The sequence below is a fragment of the Haemaphysalis longicornis genome, unplaced genomic scaffold (genome assembly GCF_048455015.1).
Source record: "Haemaphysalis longicornis isolate Haplotype H1 unplaced genomic scaffold, Haemaphysalis longicornis Haplotype H1 scaffold_4, whole genome shotgun sequence".
NCBI classification, from domain to species: Eukaryota; Metazoa; Arthropoda; class Arachnida; order Ixodida; family Ixodidae; genus Haemaphysalis; species Haemaphysalis longicornis.
The window spans coordinates 67,589,091-67,613,063 of record NW_027526361.1 but is presented as its reverse complement, the minus strand read 5'-3'; the positions used below and the strand labels follow the sequence as shown (position 1 = coordinate 67,613,063).

General features: G+C 46.0%; 1 protein-coding gene across 3 annotated transcripts in view; it reads left to right on the top strand.

Annotated features, from left to right (window-relative positions):
- Positions 1 to 23,526, top strand: part of LOC144178866 (phospholipid-transporting ATPase ABCA3-like) — a 35,771-nt gene extending 12,245 nt beyond the window's left edge. Inside the window, exons 2-8 of one of the 3 annotated variants that reach the window (XM_077707008.1) lie at positions 7,514 to 7,756; positions 8,269 to 8,441; positions 10,928 to 11,239; positions 15,716 to 15,903; positions 19,626 to 19,799; positions 20,271 to 20,484; positions 22,212 to 23,526. In XM_077707008.1, the coding sequence (XP_077563134.1) occupies positions 7,514 to 7,756; positions 8,269 to 8,441; positions 10,928 to 11,239; positions 15,716 to 15,903; positions 19,626 to 19,799; positions 20,271 to 20,484; positions 22,212 to 22,400 (1,493 nt within the window). In that variant the 3' untranslated portion in view covers positions 22,401 to 23,526. The remainder of the gene's footprint in view (positions 1 to 7,513; positions 7,757 to 8,268; positions 8,442 to 10,927; positions 11,240 to 15,715; positions 15,904 to 19,625; positions 19,800 to 20,270; positions 20,485 to 22,211) is intronic. The other 2 variants (XM_077707010.1, XM_077707009.1) reach the window with 2 other exon arrangements.
- The last annotated feature ends 447 nt before the right edge of the window (positions 23,527 to 23,973 follow it).

Sequence of the window (23,973 nt, the reverse complement as noted above, 5' to 3'; positions counted from 1 at the left end):
CTTGGATCTTGGTAGGGTTTTGTAAGGGTGTGGAAAAAATGTTCAGCTGTTGTTTTATTAGGGTCATACATGCATGCACAATTGCACTGCAAAGTACAAGACATTTCCTCATACCCTCCTACCACCTCGTAAGAAACGTTCAAAACAAAAAAGCATGGTTCGTCTGGAATGATCACTGGTTTCCATATACGGTGCGCCTCATGGCTCAAGTTTAGCTTGGGCACGTGAAACGTCATTTCAAACTTTTAAAATTATGAAGACTATATTTGTGGTGTGAAAAGGGTGTTCAACGACTGCAACACCATTGATTTTCTTTAGTGTGTTGAAATAGGCATTCAGTTGAAAAAAAAAAACAGCGGAGCTGGGGATCGACCTTGCTTCTTCCGGTGCAGCAACGTTTTTCTAGGTTTTGCTAGGCTTTGCTAGGTTTTGTTAGGTTTGCGATGTTCCTGCTAGGTTAGACTATGTGCTGAGGGATCAGGCCAAGTTTAGCCGGAATTTGGCATTCTCTTCCAGTGTGTCCCCCACAGTGACAGCGGATCGAAGGGAAAACATGCCAGGTCGACCCCAAGCTCTGCTGTTTCTTCAGCCTCACATCACTAGCGCAAGCTGCGTAAATTTTTTTCGTTTTAGTATAACAAAAAGATTGCTACAATAAAATGGTATATTAAGAGGTGCGCATGCGCATTCGCCCCTCGTGCTCACTCTCGAACAGTCTTGAAAGCTGGCTTTTGAACTTGGTGTACCCTTTACAGGTGGCTTTCTTTGTATTTTTTGCTAACGCCACTGAACCTAGCTCCAGCTTATAAAGCTCCGCTGGTAATAAATTATGCAAATTCATATTCTTTTAAAAATCGTAAGGTACAAAACAACCTTCCGCTTCTATAAAACGTTCAGTCCACCCGTGTGAACAAGTCTAAAATACCCCCAAAGTAAAGGTCTTTCATAATCTTTCTTAGTTGGCGTCTTTTGCACACTTTTTCTTAGTTTCCAGCACCCTAGTTTGCAGCTTTACCCCTTTGTGGGGAAAAAGGTGTGAAAATAATGAACACCCTTCTTCGTGGGTGTTTAAAGGGTGTGGAATAGGTGTTTGGTATTTTATAAAATTATATAACTCATTGAACATAACTATTTCATGATGAAACGTTTTTGCATATCCGTATTCTGACTTTTATATTCTCACTTCGAAATTCGTAATCTGAAAATCAGCGCTAAAACATGCTTCCTCAATGTTTAACTCCCATTTTTTTCTCTTTTGTGTTTTATATTTATCCTTGTCAACTTGCCCATTGTGTTATATACTTCTACCCTATCCTCCTATTACGTATTCTTTCCTGCCTATCCCCCCTACACCAGCAGGTGATCCGGTGTCCGCCCCCTAGGCGAGACAATTTACGCTTGTTGCAGGATCTTCCCTTTCCAATGAACAATAAATACATACATACATACAAGCCCACCGACTATATCAGATAATTTTCCTCCGCTGGCTATAAACGCAAGAAGAGCAGATGTATTTCTAAGTGTGTCCTCGCTCTCCCCATGCATTGCGCTGGTTTTCTTGCTCAATTTTTTGTAGTACAAGTGTGACTTGTGCGTGTTGAATGCGTCTGTGTCATGCTGCACGCTAAGCCGATCCACATTGTCGCGCATAGCTGCGCTACCCACACCCTCATTTTAGGGTGTTAAGCAACCTTACACCATTTTTAGGGTGTTGCCAAGAACACCCCTTTTTCAGCCTTACAGCCTTTAGCCAAAACACCCTTCAAAGGTGTTCGGCCATGGGATGAGATTTTACACCCTTTTCGGCCAAAGGGGGTGTAAAAAAGTTTAGTGTGTACAGAAAACCATGGGAGTTCCACTCGGTCAACACCCTTTTCGCCACAAATAGAATGTAGAGCTGCAGACTAGAATGTTGGAACTTTAGAAAAAAGCGCGTAATGATTTCGGAACACCCTTATCCCGCTTCCCTTATTACCTTAAACAAGAATTCCCACACCTTTTATGACAATAAGGGGTGTAATAATGAATATACTGTGTATATCGTCTTTTTAGTTTTGTAGTATCCCACACCTTTTAAGAGAATAAAGGATGTAATAAAGAATATACTATGTATATCATCTTTTTAGTTTTTAAAGTTCAAATTGGCGTTTTACGTGCCAAAGCTAAACTTGGGCCATGAGGCGCACTGTATAAGGAAACGAGCGATCATTGCAGATGAACCTTTTTTTGCGTTTGAACATTTTTTACGAGGTGGTGAGAAGGGTATGAGGGGATTTTTTGTACCTCGCAGTGCAATTATGCATGCATGCATGACCCTAATCAATCAACAGTTGAACACATTTTCGACACCATTTACACACCCTACCAAAAACCAAGGGTGTTGAAGTTTTTCAACACTCTTTTTTCACGCAAAAAGGCTGTAGAGCTACGAATAAGGGTAGTGAGATTAAAAAAAAGGGTCTAATGGCCTCTCAACACCTTTTTTTTTCACCTATACCACACCCTTTTTGGCGATTTTACCTTTGGCATTTTTGATATCCATACTTTTTTGTTCAGTGTTAGCCAATTTTTATTACGCATCCTGCATCGTTTTTAAACTGTATTCTACTCTGTTTTTGACGCGATATGCCGTTTTATGCATTTTTTTGCTACTGTTCCTTGTTCTTAGTACTTATTACGCCTTACTACTGTATGTTCGAGACAAATGAACACTTTTATTTTCCTGCCCCCTTACCTAGTGCCCTACACAAGGGCCTGTAAGGTACTTGTAAATAGATAAATACATTAAAAATAAAAATAAATAAAAATTGTGTAGCAGTTTTTAGTCTGCAATACTGCACGCCGCACAAGCTTTCACATAGCCCCGAAAACGCCTTGCGGAACACCTGGGAGCTTTCGAATAGTTAGATAGAAAAGTAGCGCGAGTTCGCCGCATTTTACCGTTCTGACATCGTCACCGCTAACGTGGGCTCCGCAGAGTAACCCCAACCCTTTTGTGCACTCGTTCAACTACCACGTCTTCCGCGACACGTCGGCCTTCGTGGAGCGCGGGAAGCTGAGTGCGTGGCGCCGATTGCTGCTGCCGCCCGTCGTGAGTCTCGTGGGGGCCGCCTTCGCGCTGGCACCCATCGCCGAGTGCGCTGCCGGATCCAAGCGGCTACAGCTCATGACGGGCGTCTCGGGCTTCGTCTACTGGCTCAGCCACTACATCTTCGATGGGCTCCTCTACGCCGCCTTTTGGGTAACGGCGGCCGCCGCCTTCGTCCTCTACAACAGAGTGCGCTACGACACTGCCGGTACGGTGCGCAACATGCGTGTACGCATGCGCGTATAACGTGTGACATTTAGCCCTCGTGACAATTAGAGGCATTACCTGGCTTTCCACACGGGCTTTAGCGAATACATGAGTGAGCGTGGAAATAATTTTCTCCTATAGACAGAGCACGCGAAGTGGAGATGTCTCAGGGCGAGTGCTCTGTACGCGAGTTGACGATATATGCTTCGCTTCCAGAGGTTTACCAACGTTCGTAGTAGTCTCATCTGACTTTTTTACCTTCCGAGTTTGCAGTGGCCCTGTTATTGCTGTTAGTAACGAGCTACCCAATGGTAACGGGATTGGCATACCTGGAGTCCTTTTCTACCTCGTCCTCGGGAATATCATTCGCCAAGCTCTTCGTCGGTTATACCATACTGGGTAGGTCTATCTGCCGTGCACCTTTTCGGGTACGACTGGTTCCTCCAGTAACGTGTGTAATACCTGGGCTACACGTGATAGCTGACGCTTTAAAGTGCGATATTCTATAATGGTCCAAAAGCGAGACTTCGGGGAGTTTCTAACAGTTCTTTTTCATTTAAGATAATATTTATTTAACAGATTGATGTACAGCCGCGCACAAGCCTATGCTTTCAGTAGGACTGTGTGGCGATGCCGTGCAGCAGCGATCGTTTCACAGACTGATGGCGTACAACGTGGAGTTATAGCAAGTCAGAAAATACAAAACAACAACACCGGAGGAAGGTTTAGAGGACGTAAAAATACAAAACAAAAAACGAAAAACAAGAAACAAAGATGCAATAAAATGAAGCATTGCTCAGCACTTGAGCTCAGCTGGCGTCAAAAAAAAGTGTGGCCGCTCTCAGCTTACCTCGCGAGGCTGTCGAATACAGATCATGTGGAAGATCATTATATAGCCTGAAACATACTATAATTGTGTGGTTCTCCCGTAATGTTTTGGAATTCTTGGTATCACATACCGACACACATGTAGACGTATTCATTTCGTGTGCAAACGAAATTTTAAAATGACTTATTGTTTAAACACATTGCCAAAACTAAGCCATCCTGCTGATTTGTAGAGACTGATTGATTTATCTGCAGTAACATTGTAAAGAAGACTTTTTGCATTACTTTTCACAATTCGATTAACCCTGTGTTTTCATGTTGAACAATTGAAAAACAGCACACGCCACAACGAAGAGTACTGTAACCCAGAGCTTGGGCCAATAACGTACTAATTGAGAATGGAGGAAGTACGTTGGTATTGTCGAGGGAACATGCAGCGCTTCGTGATTTCTTAGATATATCCCATGTGTGTGTTCAAGGACAGGTCACCCTGAAGGAACACACTTGGACATTTTAGCGAAGGTACCCGTTTTGTAGGGCGGAAGGAGGACATTGGGCATTCGGAGTTGTGCAGATATATGGAATCATTATTTGGTACTACCTTGTGGGTGTTGCGAAAACATGTCCCTTTACTTTTTTGAGGGATAACTTTACTTAAGTTTGCTTTGAACCAGTCTCTCAGCTTAATAGCATCTTTCTGAACGGCTGAAAGCACACTGTACTAATTGGTGCTGCTATACACACGCAAGCTATCGTCTGCTTGCTGCGGTATTTGATAGTATACGATCACGTCAACAATATACTTTAGATAAATGTTTAAAAAAGTGGCGATAAAATAGAACCCTGGGGGACATCGTTCACCAGCTAAAGCTCTTAACTCTGCTTAGGACCAAAACGACAATTTGAGAACGTGTGGACAGGTAGTCACGTAGGAAAGAGAAAAATGGTTCTTGAAAACCGTACCAATATAACTTGTTACACAAAATCTTAATATTAAAATTTTTGAAAGACTTTTATTGATCAAGAAAGAGACTGAGACAACTTCTTTTTTTTCAATGGTACCATGCAGTAGATCGGATAGGCTTACAACAAGTGCTTGCGTGCCCGAGCCCGAAGCAAACCATTCTTATGCCTATTTAAGAAATCGTGCTTTAGTAGGATCGAATTACGAAAGCATGTAGATGTTTTTCTACCATGCGTGATATGCAAGAAATAATAGCAATAGGACGCTAGTTGGACGCTAGTCCCTTTATTTGTGTATTTATTTATTTATTTATTTATTTTTTTTTATTTATTTATTTATTTATTTATTTATTTATTTATTTATTTATTTATTTATTTATTTATTTATTTATTTATTTATTTATTTATTTATTTATTTATTTATTTATTTATTTGTTTGTTTGTTTGTTTGTTTGTTTGTTTGTTTGTTTGTTTGTTTGTTTGTTTGTTTGTTTACTGAAATACCCTCAGGGCCGAAAAGCATTACACAGGGTTAACGCAACGAAACACAAAAGTTTTACAAAATGCCCCTGTAAATATTACGTGGAGTACACTTTCTCAATTATACAATTTTAGCTAAAAGGCTTTATAGCCAACAAAAGCACGAGAACTATGAAATCAAAAATTTCAAGGAGAAAAGAAAAATGAGAAAAATATAAGCAGTGTGCAGAAACAATGCAATAGCATAATTATACATAATTAGCTGACGCACTTTTGAGATCTAAGAGATTTTCAATGGTCGCCGCTGGAAAGGCGTGCGCCTGTTTTAATGACCATGGCAGCAGACCAAAGTCAATGATGCCATGCAGCATAAATAACAGTACATGTTTCAGTGCAACAAGGTTCCCAGATATGTTGGCAATGGAAATTTATCTATACTGCCCATTTGTTGTTTGAGGCTCGAGACAATGAAAAGTAGCTCTGGCTCTTTTATGGAAGTAAGAAAAGCGGAAAATGTTTCACAAGGTATGCCGAAGAAATGTGTATTAGGAGGCACAGCGGTATAGTCAACGCAAAAAAAATCATGGGCCATCTCCACTAATGTGAAACCTGGGGAGGGGCGAAGCATATAAGTGTATTCTTTGCGCCTTGGCGTTTTCCCAACGAAGATAAAGCCGTTGAGAGGTGGAGGTTTTGCTGTAAAAGTCTGTTGTCTTCGAAGCCCGAAGCTCTCTGGCGCGAGGCCTAGACGTGTGTCCCGATGTTTTTTTAGTACGCGTTTCGAAGCGCTCCAGCGCGAGGTGTAAACGAGTGTCTCGGTGTTTTTTTTTTAGTACACGTTACGTTCAAGCGCGACGCGCGAAGGAGTTTTCTGGTGTTTTAGTACCATGATTACATGAAATGACGATTACGACGACGATGACGACGACGACAAAAGACGCCAACACCCCCAGCCCCTAAGGGTCTTCTCCCCTAAACGCACTGTTAAAGCCATCAGCCAATCACGAAGATAAACCACCAAAGTTACATTCCATCGTATCTAGAATAGATCTTCTTTGATTTCCACGAAGCTCATTAATCACATACGATGTTTTAGCAGTACGATGACTGGAATTTCAGAATTTATTAGCGTTGTGCTTCCTCTTTGACGCAGGTATGAGCGCGGTAACTCTGTTTCTAACTGTGCGAAATTCGGAGGGGACATTAGTGTTGTTCGCGGCTCAGCGGCATTTCGACCAAAGTGCATCCTTTTCAATACCTGCCTTTTTTTTTTGATGTTCTCCAGTGTGAGCAATGTGAGCGAAGGCGGGATTCGTGTTAGTGTACCGCTTGTGAGTTGAGTCCTTGTCTGGACGCCAACCAATGGCATCGCACAGAACGGAGGAAAAAGGGGGAGTAATCCGTCCTGAATCTTTCCCCGGTTGATCTCACGAGAAGGTTCCATCAGGTGTTGCGCGAGTGGGTAGCCCCACCTCTGGAGACGCGGCGCTGTCGTTCATAATCCAACGCAGGTTCAGCTGGTGAGAACCAGCTTGGAACTATTCCCCTGCTACCTTGCAAGCCAGTGCCATTTTTATCGGGGGGTGCAGGTAACTGATCAGTTGCTCTCATACTGCTGCACTTAACCACTCGTTTTATCTGTTCGAAGTCGTGCCGACTGCAGTGTCTATGGCCTCAAAAAGCTTGCACATAGGTAGGTGATAAGCGCCAAATTCTTGCACTAGGGTGGCGCCGTCACTTCCCTGTCTTGTACTTGCTCGCTTAGTACAAGCGAACGGGCAGTCGAACTCGTTCTAGGTAGAATGGCGAGGGTCTTCTACCGTGCGCAGCACTGCTAGAATCGAATAACGGTGTACTGCACGGAACCTAGGTAGTGAAGGAACTGCTTTTCTGTGTGGCGATAGTTCTTTTCGCTACGACCGGTTCTTTACCTGACGTGGCGCGCAGCTACGCAGGCGGTGACCATGCACGCAAAGGGGAATTTGGCCTACCTGCTGCTCTCTATGTTGCCTCCCTTCGGTCTCACGTCGGGCTTGGTGAAGCTTCTCCACCTCGATCGCGAGAACCAGTTCTGCGACGCATTCTCTGACGCGGCGCACGGGGGCCCGAACACACTGCAGCAGGCCTGTAGCGCCACCGTGGCTGAGAGGAAGCCACTCGACTACTCGGCCATCGACATCTGCTGCCAAAGTACGCTGCATGGGCAATTCAAAGGCTTGGGAGGGGGCCGTGACCACGTGACCACTTCAATGTTAGGGAATCAGTTCTCACGTGGGCGCTTGCACCAAGGCCCTGTTGTCATACAGAGAAATACATCAGTGGCTGATTAATGAAAATGTCATGAAATTGCAGTTCGGAGGGTGTAGTTTCCCATGTGCTGCTGTTGATCAGCCATCGACGCCTGCTGCGAGAGTACGCTGCGCAGCCACTTGGAGCTTGGGAGGAAGCTATCATCACGTGCCCACTTCATTGTTAGTGAATCAGTCCTCATGTGGGCGTTCCCACCAAAGCTCTACCATATATTAGAATACCTGATAAGATCCATTGAGGAAAGCGACAATTGAAAACACTATCACTTTACAATTTGGAGTGAGTAGCTGCCCATGTGCCGGTGTATTTTTTTTTTTCACGCATGAGATATGACGCCATCCTGGCGTTTGACCAACGAGTAACGCTTTGTTTTTTAACATTGGCTGTTACAGATCGTGGGGCCTCAGCCCAGGGCCCCTACACGCTTAACCCGTTCTCGTTACATTTCCTGTGCATCGGCGTCAACCTGCTGATACACGTCGTCGAAGGGGCCTTCATGTTCACCGTGCTCGCGTTCCTCGACTCCGGCACCCTGATGACTCTCAGAAACACTTTGGCGGAGAAGGTACAACTTTTCCCACTATTTTATTTGAATTTCCAACAAGCCGACATGAAATGCCAACGGTACATGTGAAACAGTACGGGGGATGGATTATTAAAGACAGGTCGTTACCTTCTCGTAAGTTGCAGAAATGGATATATGGGATTACAGAAAAAAATGTGCGTGCGTATGCATACGTCCGGCACAGTGATTCCTCCAATATCCTCCTATCAGGAGGCGGTTTGTTCAGCGGCCTCCCAGGCTGCTTACTTACCTTACTACCACTTATAGTGTTACCACTAGCTGTTACTTCTCACACAGTTATATCTGAAACCGATATAGCATATCGTACACCCAACACGAGAACTACAGGTGCAGTCGATTGGTTTCGTCGCGGCGGGGAGTGAATTTACCACAAACACCGTTAAGGAGCCTGTAATCGGGCACAGAGAAGCAGAAATTGACCACTGAGCTGACTGCTCAGCAGGACCCCGTAGCCATCTGTAGGGCCCTGGGCCACCTCACAGAGACGCCAGCTGCACGAATACAGGGCTCACGGCATGTCCCATGTCAAGAAACGTGACCATCGCATGGTCAAGAAACGTGACCATGCGATGGGTGGAATACAAAGCACGGTTTCAACGGCATACAAACGCGTGCAAGAAACTTCGCGTGCTTCTAATACCGGAGCAAATTGTCCCGGTTGACTTGGTAGGACTTGATTGCTGGCTTGTTGGTTCATGAAGTACGAAGTAATAAGTTATCAGGAATGCGTTATAAGGAATAAGAAATAAGGAGAAGAGAGGACAAGACGAGCGCACACCGCACGCACACCGCGCTCGTCTTGTCCCCTTTTCTCTTCGTCCTCGTCTTTTGCGCAAACTTATTCCTTCGTACGTCCCTGTTGGGCCGAGCCTCAAGTTTGCATGGTAGAGGTGTGAGGTCCTCAAGCATTCCCCAAAATCTGCCAACAGATTTGCAGAAATCCATAGTGTTTCGTGAAACAGTGTGAAGGAAAACGAGACACCCAATGGAAACAATAACATAAGCGCTGAGTAACAACTGAACTATGAATATGTGCCCATGGCATTTCTCGACTTTCCAACTTTCTTACATAGCTATAGTTGCACTATGTGGAGTACTTATGCATTGCCACTCCTGCGATCTGTGGGGGTCCGACTCTTCTTAGCTCTTTTGGCGTTTCCGCGGTCATCTTTTGGATACGGTTTTTAACATCGACGGAGTCTTTAAATGTGTTTTCTAAACTCCACATTTAAATTGTAGCTAAAAGTAAAAGAACTTCAAGAAGTTTCCGTTGTGTACTTGCATTTTGCCTCAAATTCTTCAATGTAGTTTAGTCACTTGATAATGTTGACAGTTATGACCATGCCAGTAGAACTAGTGGTGAGAAAGTTCTTTGCCACTTCGTTTCCGTTGGTACTGTTATAGATGAGGTGTCGGTTACAATGATGCGGTCCGCTGCCGCTCAAATGACACGCTCTTCATGTTCATGGAGAGGAAACGCCAGTTTATCCAGTCTCTCCTGTTCATGATCACACAGAGGCAGCCGGTCCAAGGCATGCGTCGAATCTGTGTTGCTCAAGCGTAACGATCTTGTATGTCAGTTTTGCCATGTAAGTCTTCTATAAATATGCTCTTAATTTTAAAGCGGGCCAGAAGTGCGTGTTGGCGTCATTGCCGCAAATGTGATTCCCGAGATAATGGCGTAGCACGGCGTACGTGAAAGCAGAGTCCTCGATGCTTCTCCGGTCATGAAACTCCCGGCCAAGTTTCGTACGGGGACAGAGGCTACCGCGAGTGGCGCTACCGCAGAACGAAGAGCATCGGACGGCCTCCGCTGCTGTGTAGCCAGACCGGCAGGCAGGAACGCAGTAGCAGCATGCCCGTTCGCAGCAAATTTTTTCGCCACTCATAAAATGACAAGTCCATTTGAACGGCCCACGACACGTAAAGCGAAAGCGCATTGCTGATAAGGCGGCGAGCGTCTGTTTTATCTGACTCCGTGGTCCGTTCCCTGCCAAGCGCGCTCTGACCACGCCCCGGCTGCCCTCCGATAAACACCAGCGCCGCGGCGCGGCAGCGTACGAAGCTCTCCCATAGCGTGATGGCGAAGTTTCATGACCAGAAAGGCATTGAAGGACTCTGGTGAAAGCAACATGACGCTGCCTGCGGGCACGACGGAGAACGGCGTCGACCGTCCCACAACGCGTGATTGTCCCGGTAAGCGTTGCGTTTTGCAATCAAACGGGGCGCCTCTCCTTTACATACATTTTCGAAGATTTTGTTGGCTCTCGTATATTCACGCTTATCGGCTGGAATAAGATGTCGCTTCGTGGTGAAATAAGTTCACTTAGACGCATTCGATGTGGAATTTACCCTACGCTACAATTACATCGTATTCCGTCTCACCTCCCTGACAAGGTGGACATGCTGGTAGCGTACCTTTGTCTCGGCTCCTGCAGCACAAAGCCTAATGTCTCGGTTTGCAGGCGCAGATCCTGCGCGCTGAGTTCGACTCGGACATACAGCAGGAGAGCCAGAAAGCTCCCCGTCTGGCCAAGGTAGCGGGACTCGAGCAGCACGCGCTTGTCGTGTGCGACGTGTGGCGGACGTGCGCGAAGAACGCCGTGCCTGAGCTCAAGGCCATCAACCTGTCACTGCGCCAGGGCGAGTGCTTCGGCCTGCTGGGCGCGCACAACGCCCGCAAGACTGTGCTGCTCGAAGTGCTGAGCGGCCTGGCCACGCACTCAGCCGGCGACGCGTACAGCCAGAAGTTCGTGCTCTCTCAAGGCCCGAGGAAGGTGCTCTCTCTCTCTCTCTCTTTCTTTTTCTCTCTCTTATAACTCCTCTGTTCATGGGCGAGGCACGTGACCTCATATATAGAGATAATGCCTCGTACAGCAAATTTTCTGAGTAGCTGCCCTTCGTGTACGCACGCACACCGTCTCTGAAAAAAGGTAGAAAAGGGGAGAAAATCGCGGGTTTTCTCCCTCATCCCAGCGAGTTTCTCCTTTAGCTTGTTGCACGTAGCGCCCTCTCTACGGCGTCTACCAAACACCGAAATGGGGGAGGAAATATTCGCCCTTGTCTGCGATCTGCCGTCGGCGCCGACGCAACCGTTCTTCGTTGCGCAGTGGCTTTCGCCGATCGGACGTATACGACGACTCTGTGCAACACCACCCCTGCAGTGCGCTGCTTACTTATCCTCTCACTGTCTTTTTTTAAACAGGCAAATGCACGGCTCGCCAGCCGTGTGTTTCGCGCACATTTTGTGGGCGCCACTGCATGCTCGCTGCCTGCTTCCTCTTCAACGTTACTACCGCATTTGAGGGCGCTTTCAACTGACGCCCAGGGGTATAAGAAAGCAGCGATGATAGTAAGCAAGCCCCTTTTCCATGAACGAGCACGGAGCGCAGATATATATGCATCAGTTTCCAACAACAGAAACGGCTTCGAGTCCCGACGGTTGCATAGGCGTTTCAAAGTATTGAATTGTTTTATAAACTAATGCACACGCACTTCTTTCCATACCTAACAGGCAATAAAGAAGGAAGATACGGGAAAAAAACAAAATAGAACATCATATTGTTTTATATACGATTACCATGCCCTTTTTTTATATGTAACAATCAAAAGAGAAGGAAAATACGAGCATTAACAAAATAGAACCTCTTGCCCCGGGCGCTGCGCCTGTTTGTAGCGTTTGTATCGTGCCGGGAACGAAGTTGGGTCTTGTACCAAACACAATCAAAAATTAATGAGGGGTAGTAAATGGCCACTGTTTTATTTTTAAGGGGGAAAAAGATATCGCAAAGTTTAATTACCAAATCTAGCAAGTAAAAAACGCATTTTATGAAAGCGGTAACCATTATGGGCCAGGCGATACTTTTACGATACTTTTTTAATTTGGGGCTAACGGTCACTATCGTGCAAATGTCTGAAAAAGGATGGCCATTGAAGTCTAAAGCTGAAAATTTCTCTTGGCGAAATGGTTTGCACACATTTTTCATCCAGGCGTCAAGAACACCTCAAGCTTTATTCATTTGCTTGTACTTTTTGCGCGGATAATACAAATGTGGGCACGCAGTACGTCGAAAAGAAAATATAGTGCATATCATTTAGGTAGTCACCCATCCAATACTTCAAACATTTTTTTGCCGCACCAGCTGCCGGCTTGAGAGCTTTTCTTTGAAATGCCAGCACACACATGCATGACATGCAATGCACGGAGTTTCGTCGAACGGGTCCTTGCAGTAGTGGTATTTGCACTCGGGTGCACGCTTCTTGAATACAGAAAAAGGTGCAACTGTCGGCATTTGAACACGCACTGATGCAGGATGTTCTGTTTTTTTTTTTTTGTTTTTTTTTTTTTGACAGCGAAAATCTTTACGGCCTTGCCTTATTAGTTCACCTTGGTGGCCGCTATGAGCACCGGTACTGAAAAAAAAGTCTTTCGAAAGCACAATTTTGCTCCAGCGCGATTGTTTTTTTTTTTTTTTTTTTTTGAGGAGAGCCATGAATGAACGAACAAACTTTTTTTTTTTGATTCTGTAAAGAATCCAGACGAACGAGAAATGGGAAATCATGTCCTCGTTCAAAAAGCTTCAAGATCACAGTATCGGCCTCAGGGATTCGCAAACTTTTATCTGCTGGAAATATCATTCGTATGCTTAATTACAGATAAATTGCTGCGTAGAAGCTTTTATAGCAATGCATGGCCCGTTCCTCGGATGAACATTTTGGGGAACACTTTCAAAAAGGTAACGCATGTTTTCAAAAAATCGAAGTGGTTGAAATGATACGAGTTCAAATAGGAAGGTCGTATTGGGAGTAGATTGATAGGTGAAGGGCGTTTTGGGAATAGGTTGAAACAGGAAGCGCCGAAACGGGTAAGGTGTTTCGGGAACGAGCGCGCACGGGGAGGGCGTTTTGTGAATGGGATCAAGCGGTACGGGTTCAAACGGGAATGGGTTGTTTCGGAGTACATCCTCTTCGAAGATCTGCGTTACTGTGGAAATTCAGGACGTTACACGATTCGCCATTGTCGCTTTTTAAAATTTTTCCCTTTGGTGGGTTTTTAATATTCTGTTCGACCAATTACCCCTATTTACGCTATTAGAGAGTTTTAGCAGTCCGTTCGTTCCGTCGCGTACGTAGCTAGCGTGTTGACCGGGAACCGTCTGGGCACTTGGGAATTCGTCACGGTAGGGGATTAGTTCCGCAGGCCTGCCTTCGCCATGTCCGCGCCTCCTCGCCCTTCCGCGCGCGCAGGCGCAGACCGGTCCCTGTCAACCCGGTAACAACGTAACGACCGGAGCAGACGGACTGCTAAAACTCTCTATTATTGCGCAGCAACCCAGTAGTACGCAGGTTTTATAACATACTTACACGAACTCGACTGACCCCATCGATCGTTCGATCGCTCACTCAGAGATACTCAGGTTGGGATCCTAATATTAGACTTCCCCTTTTACAAAAGCCACACCAGCTGCTCTCAAGCAGCTATAATTGGTCATCTCATCAAGCCTGTAATTGGACGCAATGTACTTCAGAGAAACGGCGCAATTATTTTTGAAGATTACTATTTTTTATACACAGCGAACTGGTCGTCGCGTTCTTCGCTTTCTCGTCACATGGCACAGTTACCACTACGCGTCTTCACTACAATATCTGATACTACCCGCTAAACTGCATTGCAATGCCGTCTTAGTAGGGCAGCAGGATTCTTTCCTGGAGGTCTGTCCATCCGCTATAATGTGTAGGGTCGTGGCATGATAAGATATCGAAGCTGTAGTTTTTAAATGTACTCTAAAGACGGAGTAATTTGTTTTAACTAAAAGATTACGCGTTTCATAGCTCTCCTTGCAGCTAGAGGCGGCTAGCGATGTTTTGTTGGCTGATAAATAATAGGAACTGGCATTTGTCTCTGCCCTTTTCCTCGCACTTTTTCGAGACGGATAGAGGTCCGCCATAAAGTGCCGAGGTCGATCTGGGCCCGACTTTACTTGTTCTCATCGGCTTCCGTTTTTGTCGCAGGGATTGGAAGCCAGTCATAAAGGGTCATTTTAACGTCACCTACCTTGGTGGAGTACAAGCAAAGTCGGCCATATAGCACTGCCCTTCTATGGCGCGCCTCGAGTTCTTCCCCACGACGTATATACTGCCTCCTAGGAGTAGGTGTACAAAATACACGCGCAGTTGTCCAGCAATAAAGTTGACCGCCGTCCATTCCCGGCCGCGTTACCGATCGCGTTGAAATATCTTGACTCTTGCCGCTGCCATTTGTATGAGTATTCGCCGGTGCTAAGTAGGTACGGCAGTCCTTTGCACTCATCTACATCGACCTTTCGACTATACCTAATTCTTCCGCAAGGCTAAGCATTTCAGTAGAGTTGAAACTCAAATACTGCCTATTGGCTGTGGTGAGGCAAGCTGTTTTTTAATGTTCGCTAACTCTGTTTGTCTCCTCTAAAAAGCTTGCGCTGAGAAAAAGTTCCCGTACACATTTATTTTACATTTACAAGCCCCGCTCCCAGTCTCCGCTTCATGAAAACGCTTAGGTAAGTTTTACCTTGTAAATCACGTTACACCATTGATGACTTATCATATCTTCAACCTTGTTGGAGGAAATTGTATGTGGTGACGATACTTGTTTCCGCGCTTTTTTTTATCTACTGCATTTATAAACCACTGCTTCTGCTGCTGCTAAAGTATTTGTAAACGCGACACTCTAATGTACGACATAAGCGAACTCGCTTTTACACAAGCACTTCTCCGTTTCTCGTTTGCTTATTTTTTGTCGTTGGATGTGATGCATATGCGCGGCTTCGAGCAATCAATTGGCCCATATGCACGTATGTTAGCATGTATCCCCAGATCCATTACCTCAATCTCATCATCAAGTAAGATAAATACCGTTTGCGTGAAAAGGGAAAGGGGAAGGAGGAGTGATGGGTAAGAGGGCCCCGATCCCGTCGATCAAAAAAACAGCATCCCCTTCCTTTTCTGAAGGCGACGCTGAATGGGACTCTAATTCCCCCCACTCTTCATGAATCACAATCGGAGATGGGTATAGAGCACACCGATACCCACCTCCCGAAGGGCGCAGTAGAGTGGGATCCAGTTGAGTGAAGATCTTATTCACGATCCCTTCTGGTCATCATAGGACGGAACGCAGGAGGCTCCTTACGATCGATAGTGTGCGGCGGTATTTCTTGTATCGGTGCCGATTCCACGGAGAGAGCAATTAACACTGAATTCTTCTTCTCCTCGACCAGTGGCAGTCGCAGATCGGTTACTGCCCGCAGCAGGATTGCCTCCTCAGCAACCTGACTGTGCAAGACCACCTTGTGCTGTTCGCACGCCTACGTGGCCTTCCCGGCGGGCGTTTGCGCGACTACGTCAACAACATGCTCAAGACGTTCCGCCTGCAAGAAAAGGGGCGCGAATGCCCTCGCGATATGAGGTGCGTATTTGTTGCGTAGTTCGTCATGACATGGCATGCTCCATTCCACCGTCAGCATAAAACGGGGAGTTCGATGTCTATACGATTTGCGTTTTTTCCCATGTATCCGTTCGTCAGTACTTGGGCTTGGCGTCGTTATGTGCTTGTATGTCTGTGCGTGTATTAATTGCATTGTCCACTTTCTTTGATGTCTATACGATTTACGTTTTTTCACATGTATGCCTCAGTCAGTAGTTGGGCTTGGCGTCGTTATGTGCTTGTATGTCTGTGCGTGTATTGCATTGTCCACTTTCTCTAGTGGAACATAACTTTACATAAACATAACTTTACATGTTAAAACGTATATTGATGGTTAATATTGTTTTTACTCACGCAAAGGTCGCTTCAAAGAGCGCCAAGAGGCTGTTTGAATTAGAGTGAGCTGGTCAAGATTTGTCAGGTTTCACTCGGGGACAACGTTAGAAAATTGTTTTATGACATTTGTAGATGCTACCAAATCCAAGGACACCTACCTACTCCTCATGATGTAACAAATGCGGAGAAATGAGTGTTGAATTGTGGAACGAATGTCCCGATATTGTGTGCGCCGCCTTGTTTCACATCTGCTGTGCATGTAGGCGGTTCATTGTCCATAGCCGCACACACAACTGCACCCATGAATTTCCTAGAACGAGTGTCAAGTGTAAGACATGCACGGTCCTCCTATGTGCGGTACCGATGTTGTACCTACAGTGACACGTGGTTGATGGTTCGCGTGCTTTTTTTTAGATAAGCTATTTATTTCTCTCTGTACAGTACAAAATAAAATACGAGAGGGGACAAAAGGAAAAAAGCTGCCCTTTGCAGCTTGAGCACCTCTTACGCCCTACATAAGACAACAGCAGTGATGTAGCACGCAGAGACGGAACGACCACATTATTTCAACATTTTTACACAATAGTAACGGTAAAATCAACACTTTACGTTGCTATAAAAAAGAAGCAGTTATAGAAAACGAAAAACCTATGCAAAGCAGAACTACGTAAAAATATGCAAAACTATGCAGACCAAAAGTACATGTAAATCCTCAGTGATTACGGGATCCGACTAAAACAAAGGCTCAAAAATATACATTAGCTTCGCTAACATTTTCTTTGATACATTCGTTATAGAAACATTTGCTGCCAGCGTGTTTAAAAGTCTCGTAAGGTGTACAAAACAGATTGGTAACAATGATTGGTGCGACAGAATGGCAATGACCACAAGGCACGATGGCGTACACAGTAAGCTGGTTCATGACGAACTAGCTGAAACATAGACAACAGGGCACTGTTATTGATGACTACAGCAGTTCTGTACATTGAAAGTAGTCTGAACGCGTTCGTCCTTTTTACCTTTGCGGGATTTTTTTCTCTCTTCGTTACCATGAGTCATAGCCATAAACAATTGCCCTTGTTAATCATATATATACACTATAAACGGACACCTGCTATATATGCTATCACATAATTGCTACTTGTGTAATTACCGCGTTCAACTTCCTCGTGTAGTACCAATTATAGGTCTCTAACTAGTTTCAAAGTCGAAGGCCACAACACTAGTCGCCTGGAATCCCGGAGTTGGGGTAGCCCGGAAGTTCCGGGCTTGTCTCGCATTGCGGAGGGCCTTCGTTTTATTCCCGTCCTACGCAAAACTTGCAAAAATTTTTTTCACCTCGTTACTTTGTTTATGGGAGCTTCCGCGGGAAATTTAGTGCATTCTAAACTTTCATTCACCTGTTTTTAACTGTTGAGTAGTGTACACATTTTTGTTCCATCCGTCAGCTATTTTGTATGCCGTGTACGCCGGATTTTCGACCCACATGGTAAAGCTAATGCATTCGAGGCAATACATTGTAATACTACAAGTGTACCAGAGACGGGTGTTCACCTATTTTATTCGTAACCGCCACATATGAACGTGGCCTAGTCCCCATCATCTTCTTCTAACTCAGTCCTCTCCAGATCCTTCAAAAACAGGTATAGGCACATATCAAACGTCAGCACGGTGATTTGTAATGAATGAAAGGCTTAACGATTGAACGAATGAAGTCTGTAATGAATGAAAGTACAACAAAATTACGACACCATACAAATATCCTCTTTTAATCAATGTCGTCTGTTGAGCACTTACCGCAAGAACTTGCCTTCCAACAGTCCGGGAATACGTACTCCATCACTTAAAGAAGAATAAGCCTTCTCTACCACCGAGCATTGATTTCGGTCCGCCGCCTGTGCGCAAGCTTATAGGGACAGTGAAAGTAAGGTGCTCGTCACTAAAGCCTACAAAATCAACGGGATGCGTTCAAATCTTCCTCAAAAATGTAAACGGGGTCAATCCTAAAGCCTGTTTTTTGCTCCCCTCTACGTGCTCTTAATAAAACCAGAAGGATAGGGTTCGGAAAATGTCGCTCAAGGACCGAATACGCCCTCTACTTTGCGCATAAATGATTTTGGGAGTACGGCCGCCTTTCAGTCAGTACCCCTTTCTCCACGACGCATAGCAGTTTTCTATTGGCAGTTGTTGTATTGATAGTTCATAGCTCTATTCTATTGATATTCTACTTATCAACTCTGTTTTGTTAAGTACTCCTAATTATCTAATGTGTGCGCCACGCATCACCCTTCGCCCAGTAATAAATCAACGTGGTCGTACCCCGTGGTTACTGTACACAGCAAGATTTTGATCCCCCGTGAGTTTGTGCAGACTACAAGATACCGCTGGAATCCGTAGAGTATTACCGCTTATAACACCTACCAATACTTTGCTCAGAACACTTTGTCGTGGTAACTGGTCTGTCGACCCAAGACGAAAATTTGGTCATGCGTTTTGCAGTCAATTCATGCACAGATGTACTTGTAGAAAATGGAGCCTACTGGAGGTCTTACACAGAAAAAAAGACAATAGCTCCAATGTCGGGCATTGTTACTACAAGAATTACAAAACGAAAATTTCTAGCAACCCTGTAAAGAGCCGCATAACACCTGTGCAAAGAACGCGCTTCGCTCGTTTGTGAGAATAGATGTTCACCGAATCGTAAAGCTAAAAAAAAGCAAAATCACTTGTGGCTTCAACTGGGGCGCATTTTCCCTTAAATTCATCTTGAAAAACAGCTTGAAAACTATTAGATCCCGGAGTATCATTCTACACAAAGAACAAAAAAATATTACGCTTGGCACGGATACCAAAACTATCTTGAGGGGGCAATCGTATGCGAATAGAACATATTATTTTTATACCATCGCCATGGGCCCACTAAGAATTACTGCAGCAAGCGTAATGAAACTGTAACAAGTAGTCTCCCTAAGACAAGGTGTCTGCACGCAGTCTGTGCTTTCAGAATAGCACTATTCTTACTATAAATATTCAAGTGGGGATTTCCTCCGCTCATAGAATATTCACCTGTCACCAGGGGATGGAATGAAGGTGAAACTTAGTGCTGAGCATGGTAATTTGTCCGTTTCGCAGCCGCACTCAGGAAATGGAGGAAGCTCCTGTACTCGAGGAAAATCCTCGAGTACAGGAGCACCTTGAAAGGTGCGGCCTAATGAAAGAAATGCAATGAACTGGCGCTTCGCATTTGACTGCAAGGTGGGAACAAAAGCTGCCTTTTCCTGTTACGCTGGTACTACCAGCTTAGGAGAGAGGGTCGTAGTTTCACTTAATGCATGTCTGTCAAACGTTTTTTTTTTTTTTTTTTTAAGCCTCTCGGACAAGCGGAAGCTTTCGCTGGCCATTGCACTGACCGGCACCCCCAGCCTGGTTTTTCTGGACGAGCCTTTGCAAGGAGTGGACGCCGTCACACACCAAAGGCTCTACCAGGTCATCCAACACCTTTGCAAGAAGTCGAAGACTACTTTCCTATACGCCTCCACTGGGTAAGCAGCCCGTGCAACGGCGTGACCGTGCAGAAATCCGAACTGTCTATAGCATGAACGTGTAGCAGGAGGTGCTACGTCCTGCTGCAATTTTTCTTGTGCACAGTTAGCCTTGGACACGAGAGAAGTGGGTCAGGATTAGGGCGATGGTGGCGCGCTATGACGTACACACAGCCATACAAACAGTGTTCTTTGGGTGTAGTTATGCGAACTATTTTATGATACCATTCGGTGGACACTTTGGCGCCCCGAAAGGAGATCCATACACGATATCAATGAGGTCACTCAGAAGCATTCTTTTGAAAGGGGAGTTTGGTCTAAGGCTTCTCCGGTTGGCAGCGTGACTCATTTAATCTCAGTTCTTACTTGACGGCAAGATCAAGAATTTGACCTGGGGCGTCTCGATGAGCGCACCCTATAGTTAGATCTACACGACGCAGACCTCAGTTGTGCTGGCGGCCCCTGATGCAGCATGCGGCAGCTGGAGCTGATGTGCAAGCGGCTGGCCATAATCGTGGACGGCCACCTGCAGTGCATCGGCACCATCGACCACCTGCGCGAGAAGTTCGGCCAGGGCATGACCGTCAAGATCCAGCTGTCGGGCCCCGAGAAAGAGCGCGTCCTCGAAGTGCAGCCCGTCATGACGGCACTCTTCCCCGACAGCCGCCTCATCTACTACCACCGGGTGAGAACTCTTGTCGCCTCTCCCACTGCATTACTCGCGTGCCATGTTAAACGGGTGCGAGGTATCTTAACCGGCGTTTTTATGACATGAAAAGTGCCCCTCTAAGCCTCTCGGGAGGTTCACCACATGAGGCCTACGTCACGTATTCTAAGAAGTCCGGCATCCCTATCCACACAAGCGCTCCTCTACAAGGATACTTTGTGCCTGGCCCAAGACGTCACACACAATTCTCGGATAAAAAAGGGTAGAAAATATGCGCGCCTGGTAGGATCCGAACCCACAGCTTTCCGATTACGCTTTCGATACGCTATTAGCTCAGCTACACCTATCAGTTGCCACCATATTTTATGTTCTTACAAATTCGTTTGAAGGGTCAAATTTCTTTTTATTTACATCGGCTTTGTGTAGCGCAAATGAGTGCATATATGCCCGCACGTTTCAGATGGGCACTACAGAAACTTTGTGCTTTAAAACGCTGTTGAAGTTGAACTGTAATACCATTAAAGGGGCACTGACACAAAATTTCGAAGGCGAGATAACTTCGGAGATAGATTGGTGAGAACACATATACATCATCTGCAAAATATCAGCGGCGAATACAGCCTAGAACATATTTAAAATCAATTTTAAAGTGTGCAAAACGCTACCGAGCAGCCAGCAGAGGGCCACGCGCAATCGACATCCGAGTGTAAATAAACAACATCCAAACACGTCACGAGTTTGTGTTTGCCGCTTCCACATTGCCGGCGTTTTTCGGCTCGCCGCTCCAATCGGAGGGCCGGAGTGGCCGGAGGGCGGAGCTTCTGCTCTCGAGAACGAACGACCCGATCGTTGGCGGCGGAGGCGCCGTGATTTCGTCAGCTAATCGGGCAGCTGGCTGCGACCAAAGTTCTACAGCGATTCCAGGCACTCTGTTTCTATAACTGTTTATTACCATTGGATGCGAAAACGCGCCGGAGGCACGAAAAGCCCACTGAGCTAGCCGCACGGTCGCTGTGCAGGCGGCGGCCACAGCCGCGAAGTGGCCCAGGCCGGCGCAGGTAGCTCGAGTGATAGCTTGTTACCGCTGCACGAAATTGTCCCAAAGTCCCGACCATGGTGGCTTACATGAGAAAGGAGTTGATGATGCGATGGCGGGTTGCATTAAAAATTGTCATCTGCACCGCTTACGAGAGCGGCACTCGAATATCCGCCGCAGTGCTAAGCCGAACACATCTGTAGGCGGACCTATAGGCAGACCGGGTGGCTGCTCCCAGCGCGCGTCTTGCCACCCACCGTCTCGAGCGTCGCGCGTCGTTCTTTAGCCGCGGTAGCATTTGCACTCGCAGTGCCTGTGTCACATCCACGGTCGCTTTTTAATTAAGCGCCTCACGAGATCAGTACGTGGGGGCATTCGCAGAAACTGCCGTCGATGCGGATTCGACAGTGCTACGGTGGCTCTGCTCTGTGATATCCCTCCGACGGTCACGTGGTCAGCTTTGTGCACACAAAATCCACAAAATCCATCGTTTCGCGGCACTCGCTGAAACCGAAACTGCGACTGGCCGCATTGAAAATGCCTCTAATTAAACAACCGTCGCACGCTGAAGCAAATGAGGTTTCTACAGGTTATAAGTAGGTCACTAGCTACTTATTGCAACAAAAAAAACAAGATGCAAAATTTTTGTGTCAGTGCCCCTTTAAGTAATACGCCCCATTCAGTAATATCATTCTTCGTCGGCATGCAGGGCCTGCTGAGCTTCGAGATGTATGAGAAGCGTCCCTGGAGCGAGGTGTTCTCGAGCATCAGCCTACTGCTCCAGGGGTTCCGCTGCGACTACGTGCTCGTCTCCGAGACAATGCTGGAGGACATCTACCTGGCCTTCTCGAAGTCCTATTACCATGGCACGACGAACCGCCCACGGAGCGTGTTCTGATTGTTGAGGCGTAGTCGCCCTTTGGGCTTGCGACCGTCACATTTCTTCATCATTCATAATGCCTTCGTGAATTATTTTCACCTGTATTTAGGATTCTCTTTCCTTTCTTTGTTATTGTGACTCGTGATTACTTCGGAAGTCTGCATGTTATCATATGTGTATATCGCAGTTTTTCAACTTGTATATATGGTTCGCGTCGCATTGTACCATCTTATGCCTCGCTTTGTATACCTGTACCTCGCTTAATACTTTCCGTATACGTTTCCTTTGGAAGGCGGCAACCAGGCACTATGGCTGTATCATGACCTTGCTTTTCGTACTGTTCATTCACATGTCTATCTAGGATGGTATAGCGGCAACGAAACATTTTTTTGTCCTACATGCGTTGTGTTACGTAGAAAGATCTTGTCATGTTGCGTACATTCTACATGCTACGGTACGCATGGATTTCCATTATCTTTGTTGCGGGTTAGAACAGTAGCTTCTAAGTACGCTCCTTTCAGTGCGCACTTGTGGTTCGTGCCTGATCCCCTGATCGTCAGAAACGTCGTGGAAACTATTAAATGGCGATAAGATCCGCGCAATTGCGCAGAAAAACTTGGTTGAAGGTGCCAAACAGGACAAGTTTTCGTCTACATACAAGGACGCCGACAAGTTGGACAAAGTATCCACGACTTTTCTCTCCTACCCATTAAGCATGCGGGAGACTGAAAAGTTCTAAGGAAGCAACCAGCTCACTGGTGTCTTAGGGGGGCTTCTCGCTGAAACAACACTGCTTGCGCGACTGACCTCCCACTTACGGAGAAAACATTGTCCAGGCATTCAAAGAACTCGCATGCATTGCAGTTTTGTGTATGTCTGACATAAAAGTACACTTGTATTAAACTACCAAACTTTTCATTGTGTTCAGCCCCGCTAAATGTTTATTTTTAAAAATAACTACTTTGTTCCGAGCTATTTTGAGATGGACAGACGGATGGGCGGGCGAATGGATGGGTGGACAAAATTTATACCGACTCCAATCCATGGAGCCGCTATGATCTGGTACATCAGGTGACGCTATTGTTTTGGGAGAAAAATAACTATACAGACGGATGACCGTTCCGTCTGGTGGCGCGAGCCAGTCTTGGAAGGAAGAGGGGGGGAGGGAGAAAGGGGTTTCAAATGAGTTGAAAGGAATGCTTAAGAACCATAGCAGCTTCAAAGAATATAAGCGTATTGGGTACGCCAGAACGCTAAGAGCACCGTGCAGAGCTGCGATGGCCTTCTATCGATGTATGTGTGGGGCTCAAAGGCTATCCGTTTGTGCTTGCCGCATAAGACAAGCATATGCCCGAGGTAACAGGTGAGAGGGAGAAGGAAGAGTCTGCCTATCTCTGACTAACTGTTGCACAGTGGCGTCGAAGTAAACGGGCCTGTCGCGCCAGCGTGGATGGGTGGAAAGGGATTGGCCAGGGCGTCTCCGAGTCTCCCAGTTGGGACGGAGCACGGGAGAGCTGACGCACCAGCACGTACCCCGGCACGCTTGCGTGACCGGGAATGAAGTCCAGCACGTAACTATTACCAGTGTGTT